Source organism: Petaurus breviceps, unplaced genomic scaffold, assembly GCF_028583685.1.
Source record: "Petaurus breviceps papuanus isolate PSGF00001 unplaced genomic scaffold, PetGlider_PUasm1.0 225, whole genome shotgun sequence".
NCBI classification, from domain to species: Eukaryota; Metazoa; Chordata; class Mammalia; order Diprotodontia; family Petauridae; genus Petaurus; species Petaurus breviceps.
The window spans coordinates 23,193,911-23,218,486 of record NW_027185889.1 but is presented as its reverse complement, the minus strand read 5'-3'; the positions used below and the strand labels follow the sequence as shown (position 1 = coordinate 23,218,486).

The 24,576-nt window shown below is 37.8% G+C and overlaps 2 protein-coding genes across 6 annotated transcripts in view; one reads left to right on the top strand and one right to left on the bottom strand.

Annotated features, from left to right (window-relative positions):
- PARPBP (PARP1 binding protein) overlaps positions 1-24,576 on the bottom strand; it is a 74,602-nt gene that overhangs the window by 43,899 nt on the left and 6,127 nt on the right. For 2 of the 5 annotated variants that reach the window (XM_069095252.1, XM_069095253.1), the window contains 5 exons: positions 24,327-24,480; positions 13,000-13,230; positions 7,083-7,190; positions 1,245-1,415; positions 22-176 (listed from right to left, as the gene is read on the bottom strand). In XM_069095252.1, the coding sequence (XP_068951353.1) occupies positions 22-176; positions 1,245-1,415; positions 7,083-7,190; positions 13,000-13,230; positions 24,327-24,476 (815 nt within the window). In that variant the 5' untranslated portion in view covers positions 24,477-24,480. Of the gene's footprint in view, positions 1-21; positions 177-1,244; positions 1,416-5,945; positions 6,012-7,082; positions 7,191-12,999; positions 13,231-24,326; positions 24,481-24,576 lie in introns of those variants that run through there. The other 3 variants (XR_011169710.1, XM_069095254.1, XM_069095255.1) reach the window with 3 other exon arrangements.
- On the top strand, positions 13,690-14,958 carry LOC138166649 (small ribosomal subunit protein uS10-like). The gene is made up of 2 exons (XM_069095092.1): positions 13,690-14,214; positions 14,737-14,958. Exons 1-2 carry the CDS (start codon positions 14,056-14,058, stop codon positions 14,956-14,958), a joined length of 381 nt encoding a protein of 126 aa, XP_068951193.1. The 5' UTR covers positions 13,690-14,055.

The window sequence follows — 24,576 nt, the reverse complement described above, 5'->3', positions numbered from 1 at the left end:
GAATATCACATGAGCTATTACCTTGGATTTGGTATTTCTCCCAGAATTTCTTCCAGTTTGTCCATGAAAATAATAAAATTATTCAACCCCTTTCCATGTGTCCTGAGAGGATCAGATGGTGAAGGTGCATAGCCTTTCCCTCCAAGCTCTATCATCCTAATGAATGAGGTGGCAACCTGTAAGTTAAAAGAAGTTATTTAGCAATATTAAGATGTGATATCAATATCTTGGTCCAAAGATTTTTATCTGCAATACCAAGTTAAAACAGGGTAAAGAGGAGAACCAACATTAGATGGCAAAGAGATGGTTTGACAAAGAAATGTTCAAAGAGCCAGGATGAAGTGAATAGAGTAGAGGGGATGGCCAGGGCAAAGGCTGAGATATGAGGATTGTGCTAAATTAGGAGGCTTACCAGTAAGTAAATGCCACATTTTCATTGCTCACTCTAAGCTTTCCCAACTGCCCCTCTCTGAGTGGGGGTTATCTTGTCTAAAGTTAGAGAGGTCCAAACATCTTACTGGGTTTGATTTATTTAGGCCAGGATCTCTGCCTCTCAGCCAACGAATCTTGTGAGTAAGACATTGGAAAGGTTATATCTTCTTGTCAAAGTGGACCAGAGCAGGTGGAAATATTGGATACCTCTTGGGTTTTTTGTTATATTCCAAGAGTGGGGGAAGAAAGGGCCTTCAGCTCTGGTCTTCAGAATGTAAGCTCCTTGGAGGCAGGAGCTATATTCTATTTCCATTGAGGTTAGAATAAATTTCTTTCTAGTTCTAAAATTCCATGAAACTATGATCGTATGTTCATATACTTATGCCCAAGAGTAAGGGGAAATTGTTTGGGCTGGAGATAATGGAATAAGAAATCCTGAGTTCAAAAGGTCCTCAGAGGCCATTTAGTATAACTCTTTCATTTTACAAATTAAGAAAATGAGATCCATGGAAGTACCTTTGCTGAAAGTTACTCAAATATGAACTTTTGTATAAAGAAAGCAAAGAAAAAGTCTTGAAAGAGTTCCTTTGGAAAACAGTCAAAGAATTATGTGAGGGAGCCCATGTACATAGATGTAAAGAAAATTATTAGAATCTAAATTAGTGATATAGATGAGATTTCTTCTGAATCTCAAGAAATCTAACCATAAGGTACTTTGAAATAAAAACAACTTCTTTATAACAACATTATAGGAAAGTTTTAAGCCCAATGATAAAATATCGGAAGTACTTTGAAAATTCAGATTTCCATACCAAGAAGACAGACATTTGCTTTTCTCTAGCAGCATGTTTGAGATCTGTGAAGGCTTCTCTTCCAAGTCCTCTGTCAGGAATGTTAATGATATGAGCCAAGGCTAAATCATTCTTTGAATTCACCAACAGGCTTAAATATGAACAGATAATCTTCCTTGCTATTGACTGTACCTGTTCAATAAAACATCAGATGATTATTTGGAGGGTTACAATTTCACACACTGAAGAAAATGGAACCCCCAAAGAACTACTCGGGAAGTAGCAGCAATGAAGTTTCCAAATAATCTGTTAACTTCCCAACCATTCTCTAAAATCCAACCCAAAGACTTCCTGTGTGCAGGAAGATTTTTAAAGACCCAATGAGTTCTGAAATTCTAGAGTTTATCCTAAAAACATATAGAAAATATCACCACTGTGGGCAATGTTTCACAATTGGTGTATTTGAACCTCAGAATACATCCCACACTGGTAGCCAGTGGGGGGAAAAAAGGCACCATGGTTAAACATGATACCCAGAAAACCTGAAATTCTTCCTGGTAACCCAAGAAAAGAATTGAAAGGAAGAGGGGCTGGGGTCATAGGGAATGCCCTATTTTCTAATACATTCTCTACTTGGTAAAAACTGATGCTGAGCTGAACCCAGATAAGTGAAGAGGACATCCCTGAGGAATCTTCATCCATGAATGGTCATTAGTTGGTATCCTTTGAAGATCTTCTATGAAGGCTGAGGTGGGAGGGAACAAATTCCCAGGCAGGTTGCCCACTCACTACTGAGGACCTAGTTCCTCCTACGGTTTTACTCCTGACTCCCAAAAACTGCCCAAGGTCTGTACTTACCCCTACACTTCCAGTCAGCCAAGAGCCAGATGTACAGTTGAGCAAAGATAAGGTTCCAGTAAGATGCGTGCTTATTTTAATCCTTCACACAGTGTATTGTTTGTAATAGGGGCTCAATAAATATTTGAATGAACATCTTCATGTTTGTTTTGAGGCTTTTAATATTCCTGATGTTCTTGATCCTCATCCTTCTTGTCCTCTCTATAGTGCCTGACACTGCTGACTGTCCCATCCTCTCTTCCTATGCACTCCCTCCCCTCTAGGTTTTTGTATCTCCCCTTCATGCTCTCTCTGCTGCTCTTCCCCCTGACTGCTCCTTCTCAGTCTCCTTTGGTGAATCATCCCATATATCATATCCCCTAATTGTGGGTGTCCCCTAAGGCTCTGTCCCCGTCTCTCTCTGCCTCTGTCTCTCTCCTCCCCGACTGGGTGGTCTCATAAGCTACTATAGGTTCAAATATCATCACTATACAGATGATTCTCAGATCCATATAAACAGCCCTGGTCTCTCCCAGATTTCCAACCCTGATCACTAATTGACTATTGGACATTTAAACTAAATGTCCTATAATTATCTTAAATTCAACATCTCCAAAACAGAATTCATTATCTTTTCCCCCTAAACCCACACTACTTTCGAACTATTTTATTACTGGTGATGGCATCACCATACTTTTAATCATTTTGTAACCTTGGTACTGTCCTCAACTCTCTATCCTCACTAGTCTTCTTTTGTGAAGGCAAACGAGACCATCTTTTGCCTCAGTTCTTTTATCTACTGAATGGGCGTTGTCTCAGACAAACTGAGAGCTGGGAAAGACCTTAGCTTAAAAAGGTCAAGGTCTCCCAATGCATCTGGAGCCATGGCCAGTCATCTTGACTTATGTCTTGCCATTGAATTCTGATGACTGTAGGAGAGAGTGAGGCTGGTGATTTTGCACAGCTCTGCCTCACTTAAATCCAATCAACTTGCAAGTCAAGACATTGCCCTCTTGATGTCACTGGTCCTCTTCAAGAAGGAAGGATGAACAACAACAACATACTCACTGGCCCCATCAGGGGTCAATCTGATGACAAACCTTATCAATTCTACAGACACAACACTTCTCACATACATCCCCTTTTTTCCACCCATAAGGCCATACTCCTTTGTTCAGGCCCTTATCTCCTCTTGCCTAGATTATTACAATAACCTTCTAATTAGTCTCCCTGTCTCCCCTAAAGTCTCGAACTCCTCCTTTCCCCAATCCATTCTCCACATAAATGCCAAAATGATTTTCCTCAGCTACAGATCTGACCATTTCATTCCCCTACACAGTAAACTTGCTACGATCTTACTTGAACTCTCCAAATGCTAGTGTTTCCCTCCTAAATTACTTATCATTTATTTTGTATGTATTTATATGCATAAATATTTCATGTGTCTCCTCTTACAGAATGTAAGCTCCTTGAGGACAGTCTCTGGTTCATTTATCTCTCTATTCCCATACCTGGCGCAGTGTCAGACACATAAAAGGCACTTAATAAATACTAAATGGCAGACTACTTATAATTTCAGATTATGATTCTGGTTATAAATTGGTTATAGTTTTTCTAACATTTAGCTTGGATTCTGGGGTATTTTAATTTTTCTGGTCTTGTATCTCAAATTGTATTTTTTTTGTATAGTCTTTAAAAAACCTTCAACACTTGTGGTCTTATTGGTCCACTAATCAAATGAAGTAATATTTATAAGGCACTTAGCATAGTGGTTGGCACACAGCTGTTATTAAATAAATGCTTCTTCCTTCCTCCCTTCCCTCCCCCCCATCTCCCCATAAGCACTAAAAAGGAATGCAATTCCTTAATGGTTTTCCAAAAATTATACAACTTTACAAACATATCTAGAAATTGTAAGGTTGGATAATCCATATTACCTAAGTAGTAAACTACCAGGAGATGCCAATTTGCTTTGGAGATACTAAAGGAAGAAGCAAGGTATTGATCTATTTTTACACTCTGCCCTTAAAAGAATTTCTAAACAGCAGGTGACACTTGTAAAGAATTATAATGCAGTAGGCTAAATGTTAAATAAATTTTTTTAATTTCCTCCATATATCTCTTATCTACTAAACATTTGAAACTACTTGCATCCCTCTGACATCTGGAAGAAGTATTCAATCTGACAAAAAATTAAAGCCAGCAAGGCAGGTGAAAGTTCTTAGTTATCAGTAACTGTATTCTCTATTTTTTCTACATCTAATATATCCCAATGCTCCCACCCCCATAAAAGGATGAATCATTACAGATTTACCAGTTCTCTGCTGGGTATAAGACCAGGCTTTAGTTCTCACATTTACAACTTGCTTGCTAGGGTTGGCACATTCTCTCCTGACTTGTGGGCCTGGGCAAACTTGAAGGAAAAATATCTTGGATTCTTCACAGTTAGAATCATTTTGACTTATGTCTACAGTTGGAGTTCTCTCCCTCTCATTATGGTCAGATAACATGGCAGTTATGGTGCCCTCACTCTAGTATTCTCAAGTGGTTTTGAAGAGGCACTCTCAAAAAGCATTCCACAGAAGGAGGGTTCTTTGATCCAGAAGAAATGGCATATATTGGAAAAATCCACAAGGCTGGAGGTTTTCTGAAGATACCCAAAATAAAAATGCTGCTATTTGTTTTTGTGAAATGGACTGATTCCATGGATCTCAAAAAGTATTTGCAGAACTTATTTTGATATTGAACAATCTTATTCAAGTTTTTTTTTCTTCATTCCTTCACTCCCCACTTATTTCTTATTGAAGAAAACCAGTCTTTGTGCCAATTGGTGAATAATACACAAGGGAGAAAATAGAACAGAGCTAGCAAAACTATGGGGGGAAAGTGAGATTGTGAATCCTTATGCATTTGTATTTATTGCTTCAGAATTTCCATAGCACCAAGTTAGCCTAACTAAAGCATGTGTAGCTAAAGCACAAATCACACACATGTGCATGCACACACACACAGAAACACACACACACAAGAAAAAAGGGCCACTCCATCTAGAAGTACCAAACTGGAAATAGTAAATATCTTTTGTATCTATTGTCAAGACTAACTCGAAGGCTACCTCAGACATTTAGCGTGCTTCTGACACTTTCTAAGAATATTTTCTACCACGAGACTTCATGTTTTATAGCTTTTCCCTTTACAAAATACATGGGAAAAGTATATTTACTAATAAACAGAGTGAATGCTGTTCTATCCTCAGGTTAAAATATAACAGAGATCCAAAATAATGACTAGCTAATTTGTAAATCAGATCATCTTAGAAATAATATAAGCAATGAAAATGTATACTAAAGAATGCATTAATATCAATATTCCTGGGAAAAAAAACTGTTGAGAATATTTTTTGCAATTCTATAAACCTCCAAAGGAGATCTAGACCCTTTGTGAGATCTTTAACATACTTTTGCTGGACCTAATAGAGGAAAAGAGTGAACTAAACTAGGGCAAAAAAACGTATTTCACTCCATTTTCTATGGCTTGTCTATTTGTTACATAGGTTGACTCATTAGTTGCCCAGTCTATGAGACTCACAGTCAGACCATCAAGCTAGTCCATCAGTATAATTAATTATCTTTGACAGATACTATGCATGGACAATGAGCTGGGGACAAAATTAAACAGGACAAAGTAGGCTAGATTGCCTTTGGGAAACCGAGCAGCAGTTTCAATGAATGCAAGCTTCTACTGGAAATAAAGGCCAGTCTTTTTAATGTTAATATTCTTTGGTGATGTTTTGTGGTTGTTGGTCATGGAACAAGCATCTTCTCTAAAGCATCAAAGTGGATCAGCAAGAAAGCAAAGACAATGCAACAGATGGTGGGTGGGTGTGAGCTGCAACATTTGCTAATGAAGAATTGCACTCAGATGGGATGTCCCGCACTTTGGATAGATGCCCTGGGGAGGATTTATAGGAAGACAAGAGTTACATGGGATAAGAAGGTCTGGACAGAGTGTCTCATCACTGAAGGGAATACAGACATCAATAAGCTCACAGATTCTTCTAAGTATCCAAGTATTGTTTACGTGTTAAGTCATATGATTGGAGCTCTGATCTCTGAATCTCATCATTCATCTTACATTAAAACCACCTTCAACAAAAAAGGCTAATCAGTTTTTGATCTGTCCATAGCCACATATCTAATTCAGTCTCATGCCTTTTTCTATTCTACTTTCTATATGGAAACTCTCTTTTTATTTGGTGTTTGTTAGGATCATAATTAAAAAACCAATTTTTTAGGGAAATAAAGTCTTCATAAGAGGGTTGTGTGAGGTAGTGCTTGTAAAAGAAAACTATCTGGATGCTTCAACTAATACTGTAACTACATCTTGGAGTCTTGATGTTTTCCTGCCAGTAAGAGCACCATCCAACCACCTCACCTCAGCCCCTTCTTTCTCACCATCCACTTGTTACATGAGGATCCAGACCATTCTCTCTACCACCAATTTGTTAACACTTGCAAATAAATCAAGATGTTGGTCATTGCTTCATTTGAACACATTTTTAAAACCCACTCAAGTCTCACCACCACCACAGCCTTCACCCACTCACAATACATAGACACACATACATGTGAGCTGCATTTTAATAAAGATTGGATACAACATAATCAATTTATCACTAATTATTAAGCAAAAAGAACAGCTTATGAACTACATGTAAATAGTAGAGACACAAAAATGAAAGTGAAGCACTGCTTGTCCTTGAGCTTACATTCAAATTCAAGGGATCACTGGATCCAAGACTTAAGAGCTGGAAGGGAACTTAGACGTCTTTGAATCCAACCCTCCCATTTTACAGATGAGGAAACAAGCCTTAGGGAGGGTGAGTGTCTTGCCCAGGGTCACACAGCTATCAAGTAAGACAGGCAGGATCTGAACTCTAGTCTGCCTGACTCCAAATCCAGCCTCTTACTTCTATAGAAGGGTTTCTGGGATTATATCCTACTAATCCCACTTTCCCAATACCTTTTTATTATCCAAGTTGCATCTACTGGTTGTAGATTCTGATCCAGAAAGATTTATATTTTTATACGATGTGCATGATCTGCCAGATATGAAATCTAATAGTTGTACCTACAATAAAGATACAAGATACAATGATTACATTATAATACCAGGGATTGAGAAATTCTAATAAATATTTCTGTAAGGACAAGGATTTATCAGAGGAGATTGCCATGGTATTTCTGCTCATAGAATCACAGGATTCCCAATTATTTATTTTACCTTTCTAGTGTTACAAAAAAGGAAGCCTGAGGCTTAGAATAATTAAGTGACAAGACCAAGGACACACAGTACTTTACCATATTTCCCTTCCTTATACAAGTGATAGTTTGTGGCCTAATTAGCTGAAACAACTAAAGATAATAATCATTTATGTATAACTTATAAGTTGCTTCAGATAAAAGAATAGTCACATTATAAAGATTTAACCCAAAAGCAGCTGGAAAGTTGTCTGGCTTATTATTTCTGTTTCTACCTCTCAGTTTTTCCTAATTCTTTCCTAGGGACACAAAGAACCACATAGAGCAGGTGAGAGAAATTCAGGAGAGACAAGTAAAGTCATTTCTCAAGAGTAATCCCAGAGTAAAACTGAACTGACATAATCCATATCAATTTATCTTTTTTTTTTTTTTTTGCTTTTTGGAGGGCAATTTGGGTAAAGTTACTTGCCCAAAGTCACATGGCTAGTAAATGCATCAAGCATCTGAGGCCAGATTTGAACTCAGGTCCTCCTGACTCCAGGGCCAGTGCTCTATTCACTGTGCCACCTAGCCACCCCAAATTTATCTTTAAAAAAATTTTTTTCTACATTTAATTTTCTCCAAACTCTTTCTCTCCCACCCACCACCCCCATTCCCATGGAGAAAGCAAGAAAAACAAAACCCATTACAAACATACATATTCAAGCAAAACATATTCCTGTGTTAGCCATGTCCAAAATCAGAACAAAAACATATGTCTCAGTCTTCACTCTGAGGCTACCATCTCTCCATCTGGGGATTGGTTTCATCATGAGTCCTCTGGAATTGTTATGGGTCACTGTGTTAATCAGCATTCCTAAGTTTTTTCAAAGTTGTTTGCCTTTACAATATTGTTTTTGTTGTCTAAATTGGTGATCTGGATCTGCTCACTACACTTTGCATCAGGTCATATATATCTTTCCAGGTTTCTCTGAAGCTTTCCCTTTCTTCATTTCTTATGGCACAATACTATTCCATCACATTCATATATCACAACTTGTTTAGCCATTCTCCAACTAATGGACATCCCCTCAATTTTCAATTCTTTGCCACCACAAAAAGAGCTGCTATAAATATTTTTGTGCACAAGTTCTTTTTCTTTTTCCTTTTCTTTGATCTCATTGAGATTTAATTGCTTTAGGGAATAGTTTCAAATTGCTTTCCAGAATGGCTTGACCTGTAGATTGTTCCACCAACACAGCATTAAATGTACCTGTTTCCCCACAGCCCCTCCAGCATTTGTCATTTTCCTTTTCTGTTATCTTAACCAATCTGATGGGTGTGAAGTGATACCTCAAAGTTGTTTTAATTCGTATTTTTCTAATTAGCAGTTTATATCATTTATATCATTATAACATATAGTTTATATTTCTTCCTTTGAAAACAGCTTATTCATATCCTTTGACCATTTATCAACTGGAGAATGGTTTTCATTCTCCTAATTTTGAATCAGTTCCCTATATATCTTAGAAATTTGCTTTTATCATAGACACTTGCTACAAAGAATTTCCTGCTTCTCTTCTAATTTTAACAACTATGATTATGTTTGTGAAAAAAACTTTTTTTTTAATTTCAAGTACTCAAATTATTGATTTTGCCTCCTATGAACCTCTAGATCTCTTTTTTAGTCATGAACTCTTCCTCTATCCATGTATCTAATAGGTTATTTCTTCCATGTTCCTCTAATTTATGATTTCACTCTTTACATATAAATCATGTACCCATTTTGAACTTATCTTGGTATATGGAGTGATATCTCTGCCAGACTACTTTCCAGCTTTCCTCAAAGTTTTTTTTTAATAGTAAGTTCTTGCCCCAAAAGTTGGAATCTTTGTGTTAATCAAACACTTGTTCATTTGCTTTTGTATATTATATACCTAATCTATTCCACAAATCAACTTCTATATTTCTTACCTAATACCAAATCATTTGATGATTATGGCTTTGAAATATAATATGAAATCTGATACCACCAGGCTGTCCTTCTTCCCACTTTTTTCCTTTAATTCCTTTGATAGTCTTTTTGTTCCTCCAGAAAAATTGTATTACTTGTCCTCGTTCTATAAAGTAGTTATTTAGTAGTTTGATATGACACTGAATTAGTAAATTAATTTGGGTAGTAGTATCATGTTTATTATATGGACTTGGGCTACCCATGAATTGTCTTTATTTGTCTGTAAAAGTTTTATAAATGTGGTCATATAGTTCTTGTGGGTGTCTTAGTAGAAAGACTCTTGAGTGTTTTATATTTTCTGTGGTTATTTCAAATGGAATTTCTCTTTGTACTGGATTTTGTTGGTAATATACATGAGATGTGGATGATTTGTATGGTTTATTTTATATCTTGCTGAAATTGTTACTTATTTCAGTTAATTATATAGGCAAATTTCTAAGATTTTCAAAGTGTACTATCATATCACCTGCAAAAAAGTGACAATTTTGTCTCTTCCTTGTCTATACTTGTTTCCTCAATTTCTTTTTCTTGTCTTATTGCTATAGTTAGCATTTTTTTTTTTGCTTTTTGGAGGGCAATTGGGGTTAAGTGACTTGCCCAAAGTCACACGGTTAGTAAGTGTGTCAAGTGTCTGAGGCTGGATTTGAACTCAGGTCCTCCTGACTCCAGGGCCGGTGCTTTATTCACTGAGCCACCTAGCCACCCCATATAGTTAGCATTTCTAGCACTATATTGACTAGTAATGCTGACAACAGATATCCTTCAAGGGCTTTACTCCTCATCTTATTGGAAGAGCTTATTCTTGGTTTTAAATAAATACTATTTATTATATTAAATTATATTAATTAAATTATATATTAATTATATTATTATATTAAAGAAAATTCCATTTAGACCTATGCTTTCTAGTGTTTTTTTTTAAGAAATGAGTATTATGTCTTCTCAAAAGCTTTTTCTGCAATTTTAACATAATTATGTGAGTTTTATTGTTTTTGTTATTATATTATGAGTTATGTTTATAGCTTTTCCAATATTGAAACAGCCTTGTATGCATGGCATAAACCCATCCCAGCCCTAGTGTATAATCTTTGTGATATGTTGCAGTAGTCTAGTCAGTTTGCTTTGAATTATTATTGGGCTTCAACTGAAAGCCACAAAGATGAGAAAGGATAAAAAAAAGTCTTTCTTGAATTGTCATCTTATCAGAACTAGCAGATTTGCCCTGCACACTGATGTTCTACAACACACACCCTTAACATCAGCCCTGACTTGAGCTGACTTTTCCTATCCTACCTTTTTGTTTTGTTTTGTTTTTTGAAGGGGGGAAGGTAGGACAATTGGGGTTAAGTGATTTGCTCAAGGTCACACAGCTAGTGTTAAGTGTCTGAGGCTGGATTTGAACTCGGGTTCTTCTGACTCCAGGGCTGGTGCTGTATTCACTGGCTCCAGTGTTGAGAAGACCTGGAGATCGAATCCCGGGCTCAGACACTTAGCACCCACCCAGAAACACTTGGCCATGTAACCTTGAGCAAGTTACTTAACCCCGATTGCTTTAAAAAAAAAAAAAACCAGAATACTGTTCATGCCAATTGACTGTCTGATTTGGGTATGTGACCCTGGCAGTCCCCCCCTCGGTATTAAAATCCACTTCCAATTTTAATCTCAGGGGTCTTCTGTCTCGATCCATTATGCCCAACAAGCTGTGATTTAAAATAAGCTAGGAATCCTACAAGCTTGATATAGGGCTATGGGATCATTTTTGCAACATACAAAACGAGACAGAGGATAAAATGCCACATAAAGAAAGAGCCATCAAGTCCATATGATTACAGCAGGAGTACATGAAATAAATATGAAAATAGACTGGGAAGAGAATTAGTGGCAAGAATGCCAAGGGCTTTAACACCAAGGCTGAGAAATCTCTATATTAAGTAAAGGTAACAAAGAGTACTACTTATAAGTTTCGTATAGGGGAGTACAGAAGCAGATCAGAGTTTTATTTTGGTTATTTTTTACTTTTTTTTTTAAAGCAATTGGGGTTAAGTAACTTACTCAAGGTTACACAGTAAGTTATTTCTGGGTGTGGTGCTAAGTATCAGAGCCCGGATTTGATCCAGGTCATCCCGGATTTGATCCAGGTCATCCCGACTCTGGGGCCGGTGCTCTTAATGGCCGCCCCTTGTTTTTACTTTAATTACCTTCAAAAATTCCTTGACCTAATAGCAACATAATCAAGCTGGAAAAAAAACGAGATTTTTTACTCCACTAAACTTAGAACACAGATAACCTAAAATACTTAAGAATATGCCTTTATAATCCTATGCCCAAAATGTAGTATTAGGCCTAATTTATATGTAAAATACATGTTACTTAGCAATTTTGTCACTGAATAAACACTATTCCAAACTAACTACAATGGTACCATAATCATTAAATAATCAAATAAGTTTGCCAAAAAAGTGAATTCATTCATATACTTATCAGTTAATTATCTATGAAGCTGACCCAGTGAGGCTTAGGCTGTGACCTATTGTTGGCCAATCAATGAGAACCAGAGTGATTTGGCTTTAAAGCATGGTCCATAAAAAAAAGAAATCTAGCCTGTAAACCCCAAGATATCTTGTTAGGTTTCAGTGATCAAGATTTATATTCCTTTAGGTAGAGTGCCCACAGGTAGGGTATGATTCCCTGTATGGAGGGAAGGAGGAGGGAAGAAGGGAAGAAAAAAAGAAGGAAGGGTGGGTCACTGGGTTATTGTTTGGGTTCAGATGGCTCACAGTGAGTTTAAATAGCAATGGTTTCAGTTTTGACAAGAAAACCCTGAGGGTCTTCCCATCTCAGATGGATTTTTTTTAAACTAGGTCAAAGAGGCCATTTTTTGCCTCATTTTTACCCCTATTTAACCACTAAATGGTGATTGGATGTAGCCTCAAACTGAGATCTGGGAAAGACCTTAGTTTAAAAGGCCAAGGTCTCCCATAGCATCCAGGGCCATCTCCAATCATCCTGATCTATATCTTGCCATTGACCCCAGATGGCTCCAAAGGAGAGAGTGAGGCTAGTGACTTTGCAAAGCCCCACCTCACTTAAATCCAATTCACTTGCAAGTAATGACATCATCATCCTGATGTTATGGTCTTCTTCAAGAACAGAGGACAAAAAACAACAATCTATAAAGTTAAATAGGCAAACAAAAATAACCCTTGAGATGTTTTGTGGGAAAGGAGATCTCTAGCAATAACATCATAGGAGCAATGAAAATAGAAAAAGGAAAGTTCCTGGAAGTAAATCTTCTTTGATAAAGAATTTGGTCTAGACCAGAGATTTAGAGCTAGAAGAAACTCCAGAGGTCACCAAGTCCAACTTAATTTGTTACAGATGAGGAAACTGAGGCTCCGAGATATTAAGCCCAAGGTTACATAAGTAGCAAGCATCAGAAAGGGGAGCTGAAGCCAGGTTCTCTGATTCTAGAGCTCCTGCTCTTTCTGCTATGCTAAAACTTATCACTAAATTACATCTTTAAAGAGCAGCTTTCAGACATTTTCTATTTTCAACATACTTCTCCAAAGTAAAAGAAGCCTTTTTGTAAAAGCTTATAAAAGCTCACATTTTGTTTAAAAACTAAAATATTTTAAGCCTAATGAAGCAAAATAACATTTTAGAAATACAGGAAAAAAAAACTTACAGGAGACATCACTTTATTTTCACAAGTAGAATTCAATGTTTGACACTTCCGGTACACATCGGTCAGGTCAAAAATGTTGCTGTTCTTCAAAAAAGCATCATAGGTCTTCCTAATGTCTTTATAATGTTCAACCATTTCCATATCTTCACATGGCAAGTCTAGTTTGTCATGTAGTAAGTGATTCCAAGCCAGCAATACATCACTAAGAGAGACAGTGAATTCTCCAGAGTGCTGATGAAAAATGAAAATTGAATAATTCAAAATGAGAATTTTAAATTGCTAATTTAAGACAAATTAAATTTCACTACAATTGAAGCTATGTTGGACACTGGTGTTGGAGTTATCCCCCTTTTTCCCCTTCTGTCCACAAAAAGGGAAAACCAATTTGAGCTATTAACCAACTATTAGAAGACATATATCAAGGGAAAAGATCTGGCTGTTCTATAAGTGGTTAATTTAAAGAAAGTTTGTGAGAGTCAAAATTGGCAGATTCAGAATTTTATAAAAGTCCTGGGTTTCCCTTGAAATTCTGCTTTTTAACCAAAGGGCAAAAGCTTATTTGCATATTTTCCAGTAGGGAGGTACTGGATTTTTATTATCATTATTATTATTATTGTTATTTTTTAAAAAGCAACTTATAGATTCTTTCATCTATATATTTTAATTGTTTTTATTTTTTCGTTACTTCTGATTACATGTAAAAAAATGAACAATCATTTTTTAAAATTTGAAATTCCAACTTCCCACCCTCCCTACTGCTGCTTCCTTGAGAAGGCAAGCAATTCGGTATAGATTATATACATAAGGTCATTAAAAAGCATATTTCCATGTTAGCCATGTAGCAAAAGAAAACACAAATAAAATAAAACAAAAATAAAGAATGTTTTAAAAAGCATGCTTCAATCTGCCTTAAAAACTCATCCATTCGTTCTTTGGTGAAGGTATTGCCGCTGCAGCCACTTGGAGTCATCAATCTCTACCTCTCCTGCTCATGACTCACTGCTATTCGCTCTCACCAAGGAATAAGCTGATCAGGAAGCTAGCTGCTCTGCCACCATGGCGTTCAAAGACACTGGCAAGACCCTTGTGGAGCCAAAAGTGGCCATTCACCAGATCCGGATCACCCTGACCAGCTGCAACGTGAAATCACTCGAGAAAGTGTGTGCCGACCTAATCAGAGGGGCCAAAGAGAAGAACTTGAAAGTGAAGGGACCTGTTTGAATGCCTGTAGCGGCAAGCACCCCAAGCACATCCTCAGGGTTTGCTGCTACCTCAGGTTCTTGGATCTGCTTTGTTAAAGGAAAGCAACTCAAAATGGGTTAACAAGCTTACTTTAATCAGTCAGACATATATCATTTACCTTGTTCAGGAGAAAAGGTCAGCACCCTGAACCTCAAAGTATACAGGCATAATTATCAAGACAGAAACATCAAGTAGACAGATTTCCAAACTGTCCAACCATTACATCCATACCCAGTCAACATCTGGGTTTCCACATTCTGGGTTTTTCAAAGCCGGGGGACTCTCAACAATGGCTTCCCAAAATTCAGATCAAATCACAGAACACTTCTCAAAGTGAGTCCCAAAACAAAGCTACACATCAGGGCTTATATAGCCTTCTCCTGGCTCAGAGAATGTAACAACCTTATTGACCCACTGGCCAATCAAAAAGTATCTACTGAAAAACAAGCCTCCCTCCCCAGGCTTCTGGTGCACTTTAGCCTAGGGGCAGGGAAGATCTTTAAAATTTACATTCGCATTACAATGCCCACCAAGACACTTGGAATCACAACTAGAAAAACTCCTTGTGGTGAAGGTTCAAAGACTTGGTATTGGTTCCAGATGAGAATCCACAAACACCTTATTGATTTGCACAGTCCTTCTGAAATTGTTAAAAAGATCACTTCTATCAGCATTGAACCAGGTGTAGAAGTTGAAGTTACCATTGCAGATGCCTAACCAATAATCTCTTTTAATAAATTGATTGCAACTATTGAAAAAAAAACTCATCCATTCTCTCTCTGGAGGTGGATAGTATTTTTCATCATGGGTCCTTTGGAATTGTCTTGAATCACTGTCTTGATCAAAGTAACTAGGTCTTTCACAGTTGATCATTCTTACAATATTGTTGTTACTGTTTTCAATGCTCTTCTAGCTCTGCTCACTTTGTGAGTTCATTTAAATCTTCCCAGGTTTTTCTGAAACCAATCTGCTCATCATATCTTATAGCACAATATTCCATCACAATCATATACTACAATTTGTTCAGTCATTCCCTAACTAATGGACATTTGCTTAATTTCCAATTCTTTGCCACAACAAAAAGAGCTACTATAAATATGTGTACAAAAAGGGCCTATTCCCTTTTCTTTGATTTCATTGGGATACAGACCTAGTAGTGGTATTGCTAAGTCAAAGGTTATGCAGTTTTATAGCCCCTTGGGCACAATTCCAAATTATTCTCCAGAATGGTAGGACTAAAGTTCACAACTCTACCAACAGCACATTTATGGAGCATTTATTTCATGTGACTATTGATAATTTTGATTTCTTCTTATAAAAACTGCCTGTTCATGTCCTTTGACCATTTATCAACTGGGGAATGGCTCTTAATTTTATAAAATTGGCTCGGTTCCCTACATATTTGAGAAATGAGTCCTTTATCAGAGAAACTTGCTGTAAATTTTCCCCGACTTTTCTGTTTTCCTTCTAATTCTGACTATATGAGTTCTACTTGTGCTAAAAGCCTTTTAATTTCATGTAATAAAAATTATCCATTTTACATCCTGTGACCTTCTCTATCTCTTGATTGATCATAAACTTTTCCCTTATCTCTAGACATTTTTCCATGCTCCCACAATTTACTTATGATATCACCCTTTATGTACAAATCATTTATACATTTTGACTTTCTCTTGGAATATGGTGAGAGAGCCTATGCCTAGTTTCCACCAAACTGCTTTCTAATCTTCCTAGCAATTTTTGTCAATGTTAAGTTCTTACCCTAAAAGCCTTGGATCTTTAGGTCTATCAAACACTATTGTATGCCCAATCTATCCCACTGATCCATCACTCTATTTCTTAGCCAGCAGCAGATCACTTTGGTGATTATCACTTTTTAATACAGTTTGAGAACTGGCAATGGTAGGTTACCTTCCTTCCCATTTTTTTCATTCCCTTGATACTCTTGACCTTTTTCCAGATCAGTTCTGCTATGATTTTTTCTAGCTCTACAAAATAATTCTTTGGCAGTTATTTATCCAATAAATGGTAAGGACATGATGGTCAAAGAAGTCTGTAAATATAAGAAGGGATTCTGCTATATGTTGCCATGTTGCCCCTTTTATCCCACAAAATCTAATTCTCTATTTGATTATCATATTTAATGTGCAAAGGAGGAAAGGGGAGGAGAGGAGATGAGATGGGGAGATGAGAGAGAGAGAGAGAGAGAGATGCATCAGTCTGTATTTAGGTTCTTTCGTAAATCATGGCTTCCAAGTAATCTGATAACTCTTAAACTCTCTCTCCTGGATCTACTTCCCAGGTTGGTTGCTTTTCCAATGAAATAGTTCACATTTACTTCCCTAATTCTCTATTTGATGATCATATTTAAAACAAGATCCCTGAAATAACCCGAAAGTTACTTCTTTGCTCTTCTTTGTAGGGACCAAATAGTATTATTTTTTAAATGCTGAAACTAGCATCAAAGGCTCTAGCCTTGCATCCTGGCCATTAGTTAATAATTCCCTGATTTGGGCAAATCACATCCTTCTTGAATCTGTTTGCTCTATCTGAAAATGAGGGGACTGGACTAAGTGATCTCTGAGGTTCCTTGCAACTACCCAAGCTCATAGGTAAGAAATTTATCTTCAGCGTCTCCTGGAATTTATAGTCCATTATATCAGAACTTGGGAAAACAAAATATTTCATAAGACTAGCCCAATTAGCAAATTTTTTTCAAAAGGAAGTTTATTTCGAAACATGGAGCCTCTAACTTGACAGATTTATATTTTCCAATTTGTATTTACATTTATACATACAAGAAACAGTACGGTGTACCTATCAGCTTCTGGAGTCAAGGAGACCTGGGTTCAAGTACTATCTCTGAAGCATACTGGCTATGTGAACCTGGGCAACTTACTTAACCTCTCCATGCCCACAGGGAACTCTTTAAGACTGTAACTTGCAGACCAACATTGATAGAGCATCTGTGGACATCAATAGAAGGAATTTCTCACTGGAAGTTCCCTATACCAATTATATCATAGGTCTAATACTCCCAAAAAATTATACACATACATACAATAAATCAGAAAGCAGTAGAATCAGGAGCCCTGGGGTTCTCGTGCCCATTCTTTCATTAACTGGTTATGTGAAGGGAGGCAAATCATTTAACCTGCCAATTTCTTCATTCTTAAAATGAGGATATTATTTCAAACTTTCATTACAGCTCTATAATTCACTCATCTATGCTTTTAACCCCCCCTCCCAATTAATCCAGTTCAGATATTTCTAAGACAATATGAATTATATGAATTATCTTGAATATTCCAGGTGCTATTTTTTCTCTTATAACATCCTTTAAGTTAAAAATAGATCAAATCTAACATAAATGGCAGTGAAACTTAAAATGTTTTCTCACATTATCTTACAATAAATTTCTCTGAATGTAACTAGTTAAAATAAAACTTTTCAATCCCTTAATCTTATGAGAAGGGGTTTTGACTAGATTAACAGTATTTATATTGGGGTTGTAAAAACATTTTAAATCCAAATAAAAATGCACTCCAGATATCAGTTTTCATGATCAGGTGCCCACCATGACAGCATATTCTATTATTCAAACCAGTAACAACTGATTGAGAGAGTCTGTGGTCAAATCGCAAAATGTTTTGCTAGGAAAATATGCCAGCTGGCTAATGTTTGAAGGAAGTTCAAAACGTTCAGTGCTTTAATTCTCTGATGGACATTAGGAAGATTATATTTCACAAGGACAAAATGAGAAAGGCAAAGTTTATGCATTTTTCAGAACACAACGGTTGTTCTTTTTGATGATGTCAGACCCATTATTCTTTTATAATAATTCAAAGCTTTACTCCTTTAGAAATGCTTCGATCTAGTTGGCTAAAGAAAACGAAAAGGAATAATTTTGTGAACATTAGTTGTTTTTCTTGATCTATTAGAAGTGCTCATCTGTGGAGTACAGCTCATGGTTCCATCGTATGTCTATTTCAGACACATGTCCTGCTACCCCACCCCAGGAGACTGACCATCCAAACACTTGCACAACAGTCTGGACAATAGGGATTTTTTCACACGTTTGTTTTTTTCCTGTCGGCCAATCTCTGCTGTAATCACAAATCTTCTGGGGCTTGATACAATCAGTACAAGGTCATTCACAAACAGCAGCATCTGGAGAACTTGGCCATCTGCAGGGATTCTCTTTTTGCTTGGACCCTGGGCATGGTGTCTTTCATGAAATGTTTTGATGAGCAGATATCACCTTTTCTACACCTGCCTTAGCTGGAACAATTGAAGGCTCTTAGAAGGGAGTAGTTTCTGTGGTAGCATGTGTATCAAGCGGTCTTGTACAATCTCCATTTATTCATTCTTTGTGCAGAAGAACCATTTTGAAGTAATTCAGCAAAATACATTCTTACACATTTTTAGAATCAAACACAACGGAATCATACATTCACTGCACATCCCACCCAGTGGTATAACTATAAAGATGTGGTCTACTCTGAAAAATAATTCACCAAAGCAAAACAAGAAGGACCCAGAAGTGAAAGAGAAGATGAGAGAATGAAAAACAGCATTTAGGCAACTGCAAAGTGCTTTTTACAGATCACAATCTGCTCCACAACACAAGAACCCATCTCTTTTTTGGAAACACAAATATTCTCCCAGGGTGCAGAATGAATGGCGATTAATCCTGAGACAACCCAGTATCAGAAGGACCTAAAGTATCAAGGGCTCAGGGATCACATGAGGAGGCTGTAGGCTACTTCCCACCCCAAGAAGTGATGGGGTAGTAAGGACGGGGAGACAGTCTGACTTTCTAGGAGCTGTAAAAGAATTACACAAGATAGTCTGACAGTAGCATCAAGTGCTCGAGTTTTTCTGCTAGGAAGAACTGGGGTTGTCTGCTGGCTGACTGGAAGGAGCCAGTAGGAAGAGAAAGACTGAAGGAAAAGAGGTAGTTGATGTGACTAGCTGCCAGAAAAGTTTGGAAGAGGAAGAATCAGGAGGAAGCAAGTTGAGGCCTTGACCCTGACAATTAGAAGGCTCTATTCTCTAAGGCAAGGAGGGAAGATAGATAGATTTTGAGGGGCAAAGTTCTGATCCAAGTCACTAACCCTCCCAAGTCCAATTCCTGGCTCACAGGCTTCTTCTCCACCTCAGTCTGTCCTCTGATATTCTAGGGACTGTGATAGAGATGCTAAGGGCTTATCAGCCCCCGGCAATCAACCTTCCAATTTCCAAACCCTCAATTAATTTTAGTAGAAGGTAGGCCTGAGTACATAGTCTCTTTTTTCTTTCATATTTTTTCTTTCCTGATCTGTTTTGTTGTTGAGTCATTTTTTATTCGTGTCTCACTCTTCATGATCCTATTTGGGATTTTCTTGGCAAAGATACTGGAGTGGTTTACCATTTCCTTTTCCAGTTCATTTTATAGATAAGAACATTGAGGTAAACAGGGTTAAGTGACTTGCCCAGGGTCACACAATTAGTAAGTGTCTGAAGCCAAATTTAAACTCCAAAAGATGAGTCTTCCTGCTTGGAACAAAGACTTTGGGCAAGTCAACCAAGTTCAAAACTGAAGGTACTGAAACAAAGTAATTAGGGACAAGTAGAAAGGGCTGGTGAACAACAGCAAGGACTCAGGTGAGTTGATAACATCCATTTGGAGTAGAGCTGGACAGTCCAGATGTGGGACTTCCTCCAGAGGCATCCAACATTAGGTGACTAGGCTAGGAAAAGGAAGATGAGGGAGGAAGTGAGCAAGGATTGACAAGAGAGGAAGGCAGCAAGGTAAGAGTAGAGTGTAAAGGTGAAATGGAGGAAAAAGAGGCTAGAGCAAAAGAGATTATCTGGGGGGATAAGGGACAGAATGACAAGGTTCTGGTGAAAATGGGCAATAGGTTTAAGAAGTAGTGAGGTGGCTTCACAAGTCTGGAACATTAAATGTAATGTCAGGTATTTTTCAATGTCTTGATAGGTGCTGTTGATTTTTTCCCCTCAACTTTATTTTTTTTCCTTGAAAGGCAATTAGGCTAAGTGACTTGTCCACAGTCACACAGCTAGAAAGTATCTGAGGCCAGATTTGAATTCAGGCCCTCCTAACTCCAGGGCTGGCACTCTATCCATTGTACCACTTAGCTGCCCCTCTTTTTGCTTTTAAAAAAATTCTTCATTATAAGGGATTGTTCTCTGGAAGCAGCAACAGGAGGGATAAAGAGGAAAATCTAGGCAGTATAAAAATAAAGATATCCCAAAAAAATCTATCTTTAAAAAATAAAAATTCCTTAACATCCAGGCTGCATCACTTTGATACTTGTCTCCCCAGGGCTAAGCATGGTACCTGGGACATAGGAAGCACGCATGCTTTTTTTCATTTGTGCTTTAAAGGGGGGAGGGGCAGGTGGCACAATCTCCAATGTGCCTTCCAACTCTAGAACTGTGAGCCCATAAGAGAAGAAAGGGCAAGAGCTATGATTAGATCGAGAAATTTTAGTTATGGAACGCAGAGATAGAACACTTATAGGGAAAGATGAGATCAGAGGAAGAGCCATCCTTGTGTGTAGTTGGGTCGGAGATAACCTTAAACAATAGCACAATTATAGCGATTTGGAAAGGGCTTGTTCCCCAAATATATTCAGATCTCCCCTATCCTAAGAAAACCTTTTCCTGGCCCTGCCACCTACTCAAACTTTAGTTGAAAATCCAATAACTTTTTCTCAGATCTTATTCCTCTTGCATTTTCTTCAGCATTGGACATTGCTTACTATTGCCCTCCATTTTGACAATTTCTCTGTCCTTAGTTTCCAAGACATTCTTTAACCAGTCAACAACCATTTATGTAGCAATTACTTGGTGCTGAATATAGGCAAAGACAAAAGGGAAATAGTCTCTACTTTTAAGGGGGTTACTTTCTAACAGAGGAGGTAGCATGTGAATATGTTATATATGTGTGTAGACATATGTGTGTGTGCATACATGTATGTAAACAGGTGGTATAGTGGATGAAACACCAGCCCTGGAGGCAGGAGGACCTAAGTTCAAATCCAACCTTAGACACTTTTTAGCTGTGTGACCCTGGGCAAGTCACTTCACCTGGCTTGCCTCAGTTTTGTCAGCTCATTGCGAAATGAGCTGGAGAAGGAAATGACAAACCATTCCAGGATCTTTGCCAAGAAAACCCCAAATGGGGTCACAAAGAGTCGGACACAACTGAAATGACTCAAAAACAAATGTACAAATATACATACATGTCTATATACACATTTTTATAAATGTATATGCACACATACATGTACAAGACAGAGTAGATACAAGGCAGTGTTGGAGAGGAATAAATCAGCAGGTAGAAGGACCATGAGCTGCTACTTTCTAGTTCTCTTCCTGCTCAACAATTCTTTCTTGGTCTCTTCATTCATTCAACACTGATTCCAAAAATATGTACTACCTTCTGGGTACAGAAAATCCTTCTGGGACCTGAGTTCTGATCAGAACCCACATTCCTGCCCTTGTGGAGGCAAGAAACATGGCAATCTGGGAATCATCTTAATCAAGGTGAGAATTGAATCCATGGTAGTTAATGAGATCAAATAAGACATTTTAGAGGGAGACTCCAGGAAGGTCCAGCAAAGCTCATTATAAACCCTGAAGAGGACTCCCCTCTTCTAACTCAGTTCAGTCCCCTTGTCTTAGGAGAGTGGCCTGGACCACCAAGAGGTGGAGGAACTTGCCCAGGGTCACACAGTCAGTATGTGTCAGAGATGGGACTCAGATCTAGGTCTTCCAGACTAAAGCCTCCTCGCAGTCTCTTGACACTACATACAAGAAAAATACAAATAAGCTACAAAGGCCTTAGGTAAGTTGCCTGACCTCCCCAGGCCTCAGCGTCCTCATTTGTAAGAAGAGGGCATTAATGGGAATGACTTCACTATCCTGAGCAATACAAAGACCCAAGTCAATTCTGAGGACTTACAGTAAAAAAATACTATCCATCTCCAGAAAAAGAATTGATAGAGTCTGATCAAAGCATACTTTTTTAAAGTTTATTTTTCTTGGGATTTTTTAGTCTGTTTTCCTTCACAATATGGCTAACAGGAAGTGTTTTACATGACTACACATCTATAACCTATATCAAGTTGCTTGCCTTCTCAATGATAGGGGAGATGATGGAGGAAAGAATTTAAAACTCAAAAGTTTTTTTTAAAAAACAAATGTTAAAAAATGTTTCTACATGTAATTGGGGAAGGGAGTGGGGGAAAGGTATGGTCAAGTCAGAATTTTAAATTGAGTTCCCTGGCCTTGACAATGGCCTGGCTGCTAAACCCAGGGCTTCCAGGTTCTTCTATCCTCTCTGCCACTAAATCCTTAGACATCTATGTTCTTCCCTCCAATTAGAGTATAATCTCCTTGAGAGCAGGGACTGTCTTCTCTGTTCGTATTCCTAGCACTACATTCCTAGTACGGGATGTAGCACATAAAAAACACTAGTAAATGTTTTTTTTTTTCATTTATCATTCATTTCACTACCTTAACTACAAGTAATCTGTCCTTACCCTTCGGTTGAAGGAGCTCCTTCATCTGTTCATACTCTTCTTTCCAATCTGATGACTGCCTGCCCTTCAGGGAACCAGCTCTACGGCCAAGCTGGGTCTCCCTATCCAGCTCATTCATTTCCAGCTTTGCTTTGCATCCCCTGCACCCTCCCCCAATGCTGCCTTACCTACACCTTCCTTTCATGTACATCAAGATCTATCATGATTTTGTAGAAAGAACACTAGACTTAAAGTCATGAGAGTTGGGTTCAAATATTGGCTCCAATGGTTACTAGCTGTATATCTGAGGACGAGTCCCTTGACCCTTCCAAGCTTTCTCCGATTCCTCATTCATAAGATGGGCATTAACAGTCACAATCTACATACCTCACAAGAATGCTGGGAAGTGTTCTGTCAACCTTCACGAGCTATATAGAGATGCTCTATTATTAAACATCATCTCAGGGAAGCCTCTCCTCACCACTCCAGTCTCCAATGTTCTATGCTCTGAAGTCTCACCATCCTCAGACCCTTCTCACACCAGTCCCTTGGGATTTAATCCTGCACTCACTCATCAATATCATCAGCCTCCACATACGTAGTTTCTGAAGGCTGATAAAACTTTTCTTATAGTATCCATGTGAGGTAAAGTCTTGTGGGATCTAAAAGGGTGAGTGTTTGGTCTCTCCAAAATACATGCAATCTCCCTAAGGACAGACACCACCTCTTTTGTTTACCCAACTGAACTAAAAGATGCTCCCAAACCCAATCAGAATTCAATAAATTGCTGAATAAATGAAAAGTATAGACAGTCTTCCACAGAAATGCTCTGGCTCAGTGGTTCCAACCTATATTTTTCCACATCACACTGAAATAACTCTGCAAACTACAAGTTAACTCTGCCAATGTAAAAATCGCCTTAAGCCTCAGATAACTCATTCATTCCTCATTTATGAAAAGGAAGTGGTAATAAACAGATGAAAGCCAACCTTGATAGTGACATACAAATCCAACCATATGAATCAGCAGTCACCCACCTGTCATCAATGTCTACAGACAGATGAATTACCAATTGGAAGGACATCACACAGGTAGCAGTCCAAAGTCAGCTGTCAAAGGTGAATATAGATTTAAGTAACCTCTTGGGAATATGATTAAGTCAAGACAGCTGCTCTCAGAGGAGAAACAAAAGTTTGAAAAATAAATTTTTTCCAAAAACAAAATGTCAAAAATAGTTTACAAAAACTAAACTAACACATATGAATTGCAAGGCTATTAGCATTTTAAAAAAAAAAACCTTTTTAAGTGTCCTCCAGCTAGCACTACAGACAGATTGACTTTTGAAAGAGAAAATTTTGAAATTCATCTCAGTAGCCTGACCATGATAGAAATGAGAAGGCATTTGGGACAGCAGTGCCCATACAGAGGCGGAAAAAAAAAAGCATACTCCAGAAGATCTTGGGGAATTTATGCTAATACCAGAGCTCCCCTAAGGAGCTGGTACCAGAAGCTACTATACCCATTTCCATTCTCACCCTCTGGTAGTCTACGGACCTCTTTATTGATCTCTGCCATAGACAGCTGCAAAGCCTCGAGCATGAAATCCGCATCACACACTGTAGTCCTCTCAGAAGGACAAAGACTGTGCCAATTTCTTCTCAAGCTTTTGATCATATCCAAGACAGCTTCAGAAAGTGGAGCCATTTTCCTAAGTGGAAAAAAAAAGGGGACCATTTTAATTGAGTTACATTAAGTTTATTTGTCATTAACACACAGTGATTGGAAACAGGAACAGGTAGGATGC